At 40.4% G+C, this 13,570-nt stretch overlaps 1 protein-coding gene across 1 annotated transcript in view; it reads right to left on the minus strand.

The window, feature by feature from the left end:
- The window catches only part of dock4 (dedicator of cytokinesis 4), a 370,374-nt gene that overhangs the window by 189,638 nt on the left and 167,166 nt on the right, over window positions 1–13,570 (minus strand). Inside the window, exon 13 of the mRNA XM_059978246.1 lies at window positions 20–145. Within this exon, the coding sequence (XP_059834229.1) occupies window positions 20–145 (126 nt within the window). The remainder of the gene's footprint in view (window positions 1–19; window positions 146–13,570) is intronic.

Raw genomic sequence — 13,570 nt, forward strand, 5'->3', positions numbered from 1 at the left:
GATTGCATTTCAAACCTACCTGGCATTATAATATCTGAGAAGCCTAATTTTCTGGTGATAGCCACACCTCTTGTAAACAAAACCGGGAACTCCCTTCGGATCTGATCAATATCTCCATGTAGCAGCTGTAGTGCCACAGATAAACCTTGAACCAAAAACAAACAACAGTTTGAAATTTCGTGGGAAGAAAATCTTCTGCAATGAAACAACAGTTAAAATCAGCTGGATAACAACACAAAACATAATGGATGCCCAAGATCAGTAAAAATAATAAACAGTTTCTATTAACTTGCTTCAGTTACTCCAATCATTATTTTGTTATGGAAAGCAGTGAAAATTATGTGTTTTACTTGTATCTTCAGACTATTGTTCCTTCTTGCGAAGTTAACACTTATTCAATGCAATTCAAGTATTTGAAAGACAATATCCCTTAAGTTTAGCTTTGTAATTATTTGAGCAACATAATACTTAACAGTCCCTTAACACACCCTAACAGTCTGAACTATATCCAAATGTATCTTGAACTGAAGGTAACAGCTCTCTGCTTTGGTCTGATCAATCTCTGCAGTGCAAATAAAGCATGCTGCTATTGACCAGATCTATGCAAACAGCTTTATTTAGAACTAAAATGGTCTGTTTAAATCAATTTCAAAATATGATACATTCAACATTTTATTGAGTATACCAAGAAAAAAATCTCAAATATCTGTAAGTCTACATCTATTTTATAATTTATCACAGCTTAAGAATGTGTAAACCTAATACAACCCTCATTAAGCAATGAAACCATTGACTTTGTTACTTTATGGAAATATTCTGTACTAAATACACAGGAAAGGGCCAAAGAAAGCTGTCTTTACTCCCGTCAAAGACACAGCTCTGGATCCAAACTGCATCACTCTTTAAAAAGTTTCCCTAATTCTAAGAGTGCTAAGTGAAGTGAGACTGTGATTTACCATTTTCTATAAGGCACAAGTCCGCTACATGAAACTGGCACTGAGACATACACTGACACAGAAATAAAACATGTGCAGCAGTGCACAAGTAAATGATATTATGGGACTGAGAAAATATCCAAGAATGTGGTCTGACACACACATTACAGAAATTTGCTGATTGATCAAAGTAATGCTATATTTTTATTTAACTGAAGATCCATAAGATATCTTGGGAACAGCAATCCAAGATTAATCCTTAAATGACAGAATAGCCTCTGTCTGATAGCCATCGCCAATTAACTGGACTCTGAAAGCTTGTGCTCATGACATACTTTATTTACTTGAGCACAAGGAGACCAACATGGTCCCTGTCAACACACTGCTCTGAAGCTTGAACTGAGTAATGCCATTTCTGTACAAAATTGACTTACAGTTACGGATATTAACCATTTGGTAAACTGCGCCTGTTCAAATTCCTTACTTGCAAGATCAATCGCCATTCACTACCTTGGCAGAGTATATTATTTTATACTATTTATTTTCATTGTAACTTATTTTGCTATGCCTGCACTGCACTGCTGCCACAAAGTTATAAATTTCATGACTTGCGTTAGTGACAACAAACCTGATTCTGACTCTACAGTATAATTCCACTGCAGCCCCAGAGCAGTAGGAACCACAAGTGTAAGAGCCTGCTTATCAAATTGCCTTTGATGGTAGCTAAAGCTGGATGCAGCCACTCAAGGTCTTTGTGGTAGTTCCCTTCATGCCTCGGGCAAGTGGCTGCCAAATGCAACTTCAGCTGCTAACAAATCTAGCGACGGAATAAAACCCTAGGAAAATACTCTCACAAGTGAAGTAAAGCTAATCTATATGCCTGCTCTTACTATGTTCTGGACAACTGAGGAGATTTTTTTTGTACAATATGGAATGCAATCAATGCAGATAGATACTGATGCGTGCTATAGTATAAATAACTCACAATCAACACAAGTACTTCCACTCCTAAACATTCCTACATTCCTAACTCAATCACATGATGAAAAGTCCAATCATTTGATTTTAATTTGCACCATACAAGTAGAATTCATTCTAAAATTAGCAGTAATGCTTGGCTCCCATGTTGGTGGGGGTGGGAACCACATTAGCTTCTGTAAGCAATGACAATAGTTAATTTACCTTCAAAAATGTGAGGCAGCAACCCCGGTAACCAGTACTTGTTTGATGAATGCAAATATGTCAGTGTGAGCACAAGAGTCTGGTCAATCACAAACAAGAGAAAATCTGACATGCTGGAAACCAAAGCAATACACAAAAAATGTTGGAGGAACTCAGCAGGCCAGGCAGCATCTGTGGAAAAGAGTAAACAGTCGACATTTCGGGCCGAGACCCTTCATCAGGAGCGGGAAAAAAATGACATAAGAAGTCAGTGTAAGAGGTGACGGGAAGTAAGAAAGAAGTATAGTAGGTGGTAGGTGAAACTGGGAGAGAGGGAGGAGCGAAGAACTGGGAAGTCAATGGGTGAAAGAGATAAAGGGCTGTCAATTGGTGAAAGAGATATAGGGCTGGAGAAGCAGGAATCTGCTAAGAGAGGACAGAAGGCCATGGAAGAAAGGGGAGGGGGTGATGGACAGGTCGGGAGATAAGGTGAGAGAGGGAAATGGGAATGGGGAATGGTGAAGGGGGCTGGGGGGCAATTACTGTAAGTTTGAGAAATCAATGCTCAGTACCTTCGATATTGACCAGATTCTGGTCAATACCTTCAGTGTTTGATGTTCCATGAACTTACACTCAATTAGTGACTCAAGGAAAATATTACCCATCCGTTTATGGACAAAATGTTTCCTTCATTGCTGCCACCCTCTTTCTGATTGTAACCCCTGCAGGCTTGCAAGCATCATGTTTTCTTACAAAGTAAAAGGAAGCTATTTAGTCCATAAGAGTGTATCTGCTTTCAAATCATTCTCAACTATTCCATTCCCCCACTCGTTTTCTCTATATAACAATCTATTCCATCTTGCGCCCATCAACTCCTCCGATTCTCCTAGAAGCAGGAGCAATTTACAGCCAATTAAATGACTGATACATTTCCAAAATTTTGGAGGAAACTATAACACTATATACACTAAACCGGAAAATTTTGAAAATGCTGGTTTTGTGTAAAAACGATAGGTGTCCGCACTATGCGTTTTTGAAAATATCTCTATCCACACTGAAACGGAGATTTCGGCGAATCTCCTCCTGCTGGGCATGCGCAGGACACATCTACAGAAAACAAGCGACATGTTTGCTGTCAAATCTCAGTGTGAAAGTGTGCATCTGTGTAGTTACAGACGAGAAAACTTAAAACAACGGACAGCCATTGGCTCTCGCGCTGGAGAACTTAAAACTAAAAACAACAAATACTGGAGCGTACGGTAGCAACCTACAGGGAGTTCACGGACAGATTGACCCGGCGGACGATGAACTTTGGAAAACTGACTAACATTGTTGCATTAATAAAGCACCTCGTTAAATGTATAAAACATGTCTGCATGAGTGTTATCTTGTATTTCCAAACAATGTTACATTAGGCTGTTACTCATCTATTGTCAGAGAAGTACTTGCATAATTAGGTAAACCACCTTCATACGAGCAAGGACAGAAAACAGGGCAAAGTGATTATACTTATTTATTCAGTAAGTTATGGGTCAAAGTATTTGGTGAGTACATTTCTAACTCTTCTGACTTCAGTCTTGTTGTCGCCTGCTCTGAAATTGTTAGGTTGCGTTCAAGAAAACAATGAAATAGCGCGCTGCCGTCTGCCAAAAAAATCCACCCTGGAAAGCATTTTTGAAAAGCTCCAGTTTCGGGAGACGAAAATGCCGTTTTAGTATGGACAGAGGGTAAAAACGAAGAGAAAAAGCTTCGGTTATGGATTTATCCAGCGTAGTGTGGATGTAGCCTGAAGATAACCAATGGGGCCCTTGGGAAAACATGCAAACTCCAATGAAATAGGACACAGAGTCCAAGTCAAATCTGAGTTATGGAGCTGTGCAATGGCAGCTTTTCTCAGTTTGGAAGTTAGAAAATTTAGAAGAGACTGCCTAAATGGAAACAACACAAAGCAGCAGGTCTTGTTTCGTTAAATTAAGTATCTTTGATGAATTATTAAACTAGTGGCCATTCCCTATCTGTGAGGGTGAAAAAGGAAGACAGGCTGCAGAGACCAGACTACAAACCAATTAAGGGCTTAAGATTGCCAATTATTGTGAACTTTTGCAATGACTGGCCAATTAATGCAATGACCAATTTATTAATGAGTCAACAAATTTACTGCAGTAGATGGCAATACAAAGATGGAATAAAATTAGTAAATGTTAAAATGGACATGATGGGCTGAATGGTCTTCTCCAGATTCTAATCCATATATCGATGCATTTCCCTATCAATGTTAATGCATGAAATATCTACAAGCACATTAAATACTTATATAGTTATAATATGTCACCATTACAAAAACAAAATCAGCTCCAGAATTACAATAATCTTGTTCATCATGAGTTTGCCTCATGCCAAAAGTCAATGATGCCAAACAAGCCAAATGCTCAAAGGCTCCTTTTCCAGGAATCAGCGCAATGGCCTCAGCTTGAAGGCAGCTCCCATGCTGGTTACCATCAGGGAGAAAAGCAGAGGACAGCAGCTATTGCTCCCTCACCATATGGCAAGCTATAACTGAAACAATCCCTCCACACGAATTCCAAAAAATGTTGCATTACAATGCATTGCTCAATGGAGATTATTAAATGTACTTTGAATGCAATAAAGCTGCAGATGACAAAGGAATGCTTGAAGGACTTTCTTTATAATTTTGCCAGAAGGCAGCAAAGCAACACCACCTAGATTTGAAGAGTATCCAGGAAACAAGATCAACAGATTCAAACTATTAAGGAAAATATGACCTGGCTTCAAAGAATTTCAGCATGGTGCTTGTTTACGTGGAATAGCTAGAGTGTAAAGGTGACATTAGATACACAGGAAGGTGGGTGTTGGGGATCTAGAAACGTATTATCAAGCCTGCAAACCATTATATCATCCTGCATAATACATCTTCTATGACAGTAGTGGAACTGTCTTGTATTATTATGAAGAAGATTCTTTTATCTTTAGAATAAAGTCTGTGAATGATTGCCTGGAGTCCCCTTCAGCATACAGTAGTTTCACTTGGTGAGACTCTGAACGCCCTTGCAGGGAAACCAATACCTCTCTTAGCAAACCAAGTCCAATTTACAGAATATCTCAATGATTCCACACAAATGTAGAAATCCCAGAGCATAATACTAAACAATATGCTTCTGCACCAGTTCAAATATCCAATTTCAGTGTTTTAAGAGACTAAACAGGAATTGAGTTAGAATAAATAAACAAAAAATCTGTTAGCCTGCTGTGAATAGACTTTCAGAAATGTGCAGCAAAGTAGAGAGATTAACAATGTGCATTCTGAAAGATAGCACGAACAGCTGCAAGCACTGACACTAGGACTGTCAGACTTCGATGTTCCTGGTAAATATAGATCGTGAGGGGGAAATCTTCTTCACTCAAAGGGTTATGAGAGTGTGGAACGAACTGCCAGTGCAAGTGGTGCATTCAAGCTGAATTTCAATGCTAAAGAGAGGTTTGCATCTGTACATGGAAGGTAGGGGGATGGAGGGTTAGGTAGTTTAAATGGCTCAGCACAGACAAGATGAGCTGAAGACCTTTTTCTGTGCTGTACTTTTCTATTTCTCTAAGGGCAGCAAGGATACAGAGACAGATAACGTGGTGAAAAGAAATTTGGAGTTGATGTGGTGACACTACCTCTCAGCTCCAGGGATGAGCTCAAGCCTGATCACTGGTGTTGTCCATGTGGAGACCACATGGGATTCCCATCCCCAGTGTTCTAGTTTACTCCCACATCCAAACGTGTGCAAATAGGCAAGTTAACTGCCCACTGTGAATTGATACAAGTGCATCTAAGCGGCAGATCGTAGGAGCTGATGATTGGAATGTGAAGAATGTTAAAAATAGAAATAGGATGGATGGGTATTTGATGGTCAACATGAAGCCAGTGAGCTGAAACACACAAGGCCATAAAGGAAAACAAGGACAGGGATGAAGGTCGTCTCGGCCATTGAGGGTGGGACAGTACTGATAAATGTCATCAAGGGTGCAAGGTAAGTTTGTATTTTTCGTTATTTAGGTCTCAAATATTCAGGGTTTTTTAGGCTTTTGAAATCACTGGTGAAAGAGTGAAGCTGTAGGCAGACGATTCTGCAAAAACAGAAGTACGTGGCACTGCTTTGGAGCAAAGGTTGACTTTTAGATGGTGATGGAATCTAGCTGACTGAAGATGATCACTGGACATATAAATATTATATGTTAAACACAAACAACTGGACAGGAACAGAAGCACCATTCCCCCTCAGGTCCAATGATATGTTGTTCTTCTCTGATCTGGGAATTCCTTCTCCTGATACCAGCAGTTCCAACCTCATTGGAAAATACAAAACAAATATTTGTTGGCATCTATAGATTTCCTCTATTGGTATGCACCCCGTTCACCAACAATCCTTTGCCTCTATTTGAGAACTTTAATGTACTTTCTACGTCTTCCTAACCACTTGTCTTCATTACACCCACAATGTGCAATGGTCCCATCCAAATTCTGGGGCTCCTGTTTTAAGGACGATTACTGTACTCTGCTTGTTGTCTAACCAAGGCAGTAGCAGCTGGAAAACTGATAGAAGCAATCCCAAGTTGTCACAATTAAATGCACCTTTTTGATGGAACTGTATTTAAGTAACTGAACATTCATTTGCTACTAGTTGTACAATCTATTTAGGGTACCTAACTTAATGCTAGCATTTTATGCAAAATTGTGTTAGTTATGGGAAAAAAGGTGAAATCAAATTCTTAGGCATTCACACCCACTGCAAAACACTTATTAAAACAATTTGATATTTGCAAAGCACATGATGATGATATAATGTTCCCACTTGGTTGATTCATCCTTTATCTAACAATTATTGACAATATATTGAAAAATGGATCACAATAAGCAAAAAGAAAATTCTGACCTATAATGCCTCCACTATAAATGCATTTCTTAATACAAGTTGTTCTTCAACTGCAGGTATTATACTCCAATAGGTGCAGGGGTAAATGTACATCTCCTGCACCGAATGATATTTATTCCAGAAATCTATGAGAAACAATGGTGGAGACTGCTGGAAGCATGAAGGAGAACACTGCATCTTTGTTAGGCAGAGAAGTGCAATTCTGGAAGATAGCTACTATTGTTCCTTTCAGGGCATCGAGGATAACCCAGGTAACTGCAAGACAGTGAGTCTTATATTAGTGGTAAAGAAATTAACAGAACTTTTGAAAGGACACTCAACCAACCGATCTATCTCACTCCTATATGGATCTTTGTTGCCATCTGAGATTCTATCAACAACAGTGTTGTCATCAGCTGTGTTTAGCCATATATGGCAGATGGTTACAATCTTTTGCCTCTCATAGGGTAATCAGAATCTTTTGCCTTTCATAGGGGTATCAAAGGCAAGAAACTTAAGGTGAGATACAAAGATTTAAAAGGGATCTGAGGGGTACTTTGTTTTCCTGTTTGTACAGAGAAACCTTTAAATCCGAAAGCTAGAGAAAATGGTGCTATCAGATAGACTAACTATGGTTAAAAACATATAGACAGCACTTCTATATGCAATTCACAGCACGATACAGTACTCATGCAGGCAAATGTAGTGTAGATGAGCAAGGTCAGCAATGAGATGGTGGGCTGAAGGGCCAGTTTCTTTGCTGCGTTACTCCGCTGTTGTATGACCTTTCCTTTCAGTCCCTTCAATAAGCTGAAGAACTTATTGACTCCGAAATTACTTTGGTCATCAAGCACAGCTGACCAAGATAGTCCTTTGCTTTCAAAGCACCTACTCAAATCACAAACTGCAAAACCAGCTGTTTGGCATCACTATTCCATAGTGCATCAGCTGTGAGACTGATCTCTACCTTTGGCTTATTCAATTTCACTGTCAATCACATCAACCATAACCTCAATAACTCTTCTCTTACTTCACGTCATACATTTTTTAATCACTAACTTTTAACAAGCACTTTCAAAATTATTTTGCACCAGGACAAAGGGATCGAATGAACTGAAAAGTAGAAATTGACTCTGACAGGTGATGCGTTATATAATCACCATGTTAGCCAGCTGGCACAGGACGGATTGGTTTGACTAAGTTTATTGAAAGAACAGAATATGATGATCAAATCTCTGCAATTTTGACATTTAATTAATTCTATTGTGGTGAACAATGATATCTATAAACATTGAATAAATATTAACCACATTAAATAAATGAGAACTAGTAACAACTATTAGGTTAAATAAAATGTTTTTCCTTAGCATGATATATTACATCACTGACTTTTAACACCTACATTCTAAGTACTGGTACAAATGAATCTAATATAGTTACACATTAAAGCAATTCTTTCGGTTGAAACAAAAAAAAGCGCTTAAAAGAGGAACATATACACTTAGGGAGTTGACAGAAGCATGACAAAAACATGTATCTAACTGGTACATTGGTAAAGGGAAAGCAGAAACAGATTTGGAGCCTTCATACTTAAAGATGGCAAAGGAGGTTCTGAAGGTCTCTCGCAGCATAGCAACAGTAGTTAGACATGATTTGAAACAATTCTACTGCCACAACATGATCACAGAAAGATCTAACACCTCCAGGATTTTCAACATTGTAAACAGGGTGTTTTTTTTTGCTTCAAAATCTTCAAAACCGAATGTCATTTTCAGAACCGAATACTAGAAGAGCCATTGCATAATACACAGCACAAAAGCAAAGAGTACATTCCAGTTCTTCTGAGAACTAATGATAGCTCTCAGATTGTTACCATGGACTCCATGCTGCACTCTATTCCTGCAGCTTTAAGCTGTGAAATCAAGATGTTATCAATTCACGGCCGATTAAAACCTGCACAGGAAATAAATCCCTTGTTTACAATTACACAAGTACAACAGATACCCAAACCTAGTAATTTTTGGACACTAAATTCATTACAACAATTAAACAGGCCAATACTTTGATATAGTATAGTGGATTCTAGTTAACTGGGACACATTGGGATCAGTACACTTTGGCCCAATTAAGTGGTTGCCCCAGTTAGCCGAAGTTTCATTGAAATTGTTGAAAGGTATAAACATGACAAACTACCATTTAACTGAGTAACAATTAATGTATTGAAATGAAATACAGAATAAAATTAGAACACTACCAATATCTTCACGGTACTATAAAGCTATGTATCAATTCCTAATGGTTATGGATGGAGGAATTCATCAGCCATGTTTTATTTTGATTGATTGTAAATGAACAAAATTAGCAGAGACACCAAGAGTAGAAATGGACTGCCTTCACTCAGTGCTTTCAACAACTGCATCCTCCAAATCTTTATTTTCAATGTAACATTCAAAATGATTGCCGATCCCATCAAATCTTTGTATTTCCTAACCTGAAGGACTCAACTTGATTTGGAACGCTGTTGTTGCTTACATCTATTGCTTATGTGATTTGCTTTCTGTGTGTTTTATTCCCTCTTTCTCTGTCGACCCTGGGGTGTTGGACTTATTTTCTTTTAAATTGGGTTTTTTTGGGTTCCTTGCTTTGTGACCGCCTGTAAGCAAACAAATCTCAAGGTTGTATATTTTATACCTTCTTTGAACTTTTAAGTAGTGAGATTGCTTCACTTTTCACTCCCGACTGTTTCTGGCATCTCCAAGCCTGAATGCTTGAAACTGCAGTCAGCAAAAGAGCTCTGAATTACCTTAATGTTAATTTCTCAGCACCTTTCAGTGACAAAAATCACTGTTTTTTGAACACAAACACATGTAAGAGACTATTTAAAACTGTTCACTCTAAGCATGGTGTAGTGTCTTATGACCAGCCAAATGCATGTGACTGATGCCAGTTAGAAACTGTTCGGCAACAGACTCCCCTCCCAATTTAGCAGCACAGTTTTCCAAATGAATGAAGAGAATCCCAGCTATTTTCTTGATTTAGGTTTATTTTTCATTAAAAGTAGCCCCAAATAAATGGCTGCCCCAATTAACTGATGGCCCAATTAACCTGTAATTGAATGTTAAGCATTCTCTGGAACAAATTATCAGCCATTTTCAAATGATATAATAAATAGTTCCTGCTTTATTACTCTGTCTGGCACCTCAATTAACTTTGCACTTCTTCACAAAGTGCCTCCTTTCAAGTAGCAAACTATCTTTATTCAAACTGTCTTGACGAAGGGTCTCGACCCGAAACGTCGACAGTGCTTCTTCCTATAGATGCTGCCTGGCCTGCAGTGTTCCACCACCATTTTGTGTGTGTTGCTATCCTTATTCAGCTCATTTAAAAAGAATAAAATATTTTTGTTTAGGTTTTTTGGTCAATGTAATACTTGAAGCTATTTGCACTTTTCACATTTTTCTACTGAGAGTTCTGCTCCAAGCATTCTCAAGCAAAACAAGGTGAAGTTCTTCCTGCTCTGTGCAAAAGTGAGTGTTAACCGTAATTGGTGCAAAATTCAAAGTAAATTTTTCATTAAAGTATATATCAACATATACAATCTTGAGATTTGTTTCCTTGGGGCATTCACAGTAATTACAAAGAAACAAAAAAGCTGAATAATAATAATAACAATGAATAAATATAAAGCAACATTGAGAACGTGAGATGACGAGTCTCTGAAAGTGATCCATATATTGTCAATAACTTTTCCTGTATCTGGTGGTGTGGGTCCTGACACTCCTGTTCCTCCTTCCTGATGGCAGCAATGAGAAGAGAGCATGGCCTGGATGGGGAAGGTCTCTGATGATGGATGCCACTTTCCTGTGAAATATAGATGTCCCTGTGATGGACTAGGCCATATCATCCACTACTTTTTGCACGCCTTTTTGCTTAAGGGCATTGGTGTTTCCAAACCAGACCACGGTGCAACCAGTGAATATACTCTCCATGCGCATCTATAGATGTCTATCAATGTTTTAAGATGAGATGCAGAATCTTTGTGAACTTCTAAGAAAGTAGAGTTGCTGCCCTGTGTTCTTTGGAACTTATGCGCTGCAGGAGTCACCAATCTTTTATGCACCGCGGACCGGTTTAATATTGACAATATTCTTGCGGACTGGCCGACGGGGGGTGGGGGTGGGTGTTACTCACGACCAGAATACAGCAATACTCGAAGGGGGTTCCTTATGTCCAGTCTATTCCGTAATTTAGTTTTCGTGGCTAACAGCACTTGCTTCCGTCTCGCTTACTCACGTCTTTTCCACTCAAAAACTCAACAGGTTTGTCTTTAAGCACAGGATGCTTGGACTGAAGGTACCGAAGCAGTTTTGAGGGCTTCATTGCTTCATTAGACAGCCTCTGGGCCCGAACTCCAGCCTCCCGCCTGCACGCCACCAGTCGCCCTGGTCAGGTGCGGCTGGTCATGGGTGGGGTGAGAGGACAAGGTAAGGGCCAGAGGTCCTCATGCTGGGGCCGCGGCTGTCGCAGTCTGGAGAGTGACCAACTGAGCGATGAGGAGTGCGACAAGGCGCGCGCCTGCCCCCACACTCCCCCCCACCGTAGGTTGGTCGGATCTATCGGCCAACAAAACTTTGTCTCAAGTGATGACTTCCAGTAGGTCGCAGAGAGGTAGCTGCTCTGCTACTTACGAAACCCTGAGCCTGATTAGTTCATCTGCAAATATTTTAGTACCGGGTTCCCCACGAACATTCGGTGTGCTAAACAGGTTTAGAGGCGGCGCCCATCTGTCCACACTCCAGATGGCACTTCCCGCCAGCTGCGTGAGGCCAACCAGTGATCCCTGGCGCGAGGGTGTCACTGCATTTAGGCAACTGACGACCTCGCATGCGTTCAAGTTCAACTGTGGGCGTGACAGGGAATGAGGAAAGGTGCAGCTGACTCGTATCGTTTCATATCGCCAAATCATATTGTTTCCTCGCAGCCTGGTAGCACATGCTTTGCGGCCCGGTGCTGGTCCGCGGCCCAGTGGTTGGCGACCACTGGTGTGCTGGACACAGGACAGATCCTATGAAATTATGACAATGAGGAACTTAAAGTTCCTGATCTCCCCCACTGCTGATCTCATGATGAGGACTGGCTCATGGACCTCCTTAGGCAATAATCAACTCTTTGGTCTCGATAACACTGAGTGAGAGGTTTTTGCTGTGGCACCACTCAGCCAGATTTTCAATCCCCCTCCCATATGATGATTCACCACCACCTTTGATTCGGACAACAGCAGTGGTTCCATCAGCAAACATAAGTATGGCATTGGAGCTGCGCTTAGCCTCACAGTCCTAAGTATAAAGTACGCACAGCAGGGAGCTAAGCTCAGTCGTGTGGTGCACCTGATGATGGTGATTATGGAGATGTTGTTGCCAATCCCAGCTGACTGGGGTCTGCAAGTGAGGAAATCAAGGATCCAATTACACAAAGAGCTGCTGAGGCCAAGGTCTTGAAGTTTATTATGAGGGGATGACAGTATTGAATGCCGAGCTGTAATCAATGAACAGCACCCTGATGTACACATCTGTCCAGATGTTCCAGGGTTGAGTGAAGAACCAATGAAATGACATCTGTTTTGCAAACAAAAAGCATTTCAGGATGTATAATTGTACACATTTCTCTGACATTAAACTTGACCTTTGAATCTTTGTTGACCTGCCGTGATGGTAAGCAAACTGGAACAGATCCAAATCACTTCTTAGGCAGGAGTTGATAGGTTTCATCACCAACCTCTCAAAACACTTCATCACAGTGCACGCAAGTGCTACAGTACAATAATCATCGAGGCAGGTTACCATTCTCTTCTTAGGCACCAGTATAACTGAAGCCTGCTTTTGTACTTTAGAATGCCAAAGCAAGACGTTCAAAGCAAGATATCAATGAACACTCTAGCGAGTTGATCAGCACTTCAGTACTCGGCCAGGTAGCCACCTGGGCCAGGTGCATTCCGTGGGTTCATCTTACTGAAGGATGCTCTCAGAGACAGAAATCACAGGGCTGTTGCATGCTGTGAGAGACTGTGAAGGTCACTCTATGTTTTGATGGTCAAAGCAGGAATAAAAGGCATTGAGCTCATCTGGGAGCTATGTCACTTGGTTTCAATTTATAGGCGATCCTCCCATTGCTGTCGAGCATCCTTCAGTGGATTCAGAATTGCTCTTTCGCAGATGAGATGGCTATCCAAAGGTCGTACCTGGACCTCTTGTATTTTACTTGATCGCCAGACGTGAACACCACTGATGTGGCCCTCAGCAGATTCCAGACCTCCTGGTTTATCCAGGGCATCTGGTTGGCGAAGACCGAATGAATTTGTGGGTTCACACCCTCAGCTGTCTTTATAAAGTCCATGACAATACTGGCACGTTCTTTCAGATCTTCTGATGAGTCCTTGAACACAGCTCAACTCAAAGCAATCCTGTTGCTACTCCTCTCCCTCCTGCAAGCACCTCTTTGCTGTCTTAATCTCTGCAGTCTTGCTCTTTATTCCATGCCTGTATGCAGGTAGGAGAATAG

The sequence above is a fragment of the Hypanus sabinus genome, chromosome 8 (genome assembly GCF_030144855.1).
Source record: "Hypanus sabinus isolate sHypSab1 chromosome 8, sHypSab1.hap1, whole genome shotgun sequence".
NCBI lineage: Eukaryota > Metazoa > Chordata > Chondrichthyes > Myliobatiformes > Dasyatidae > Hypanus > Hypanus sabinus.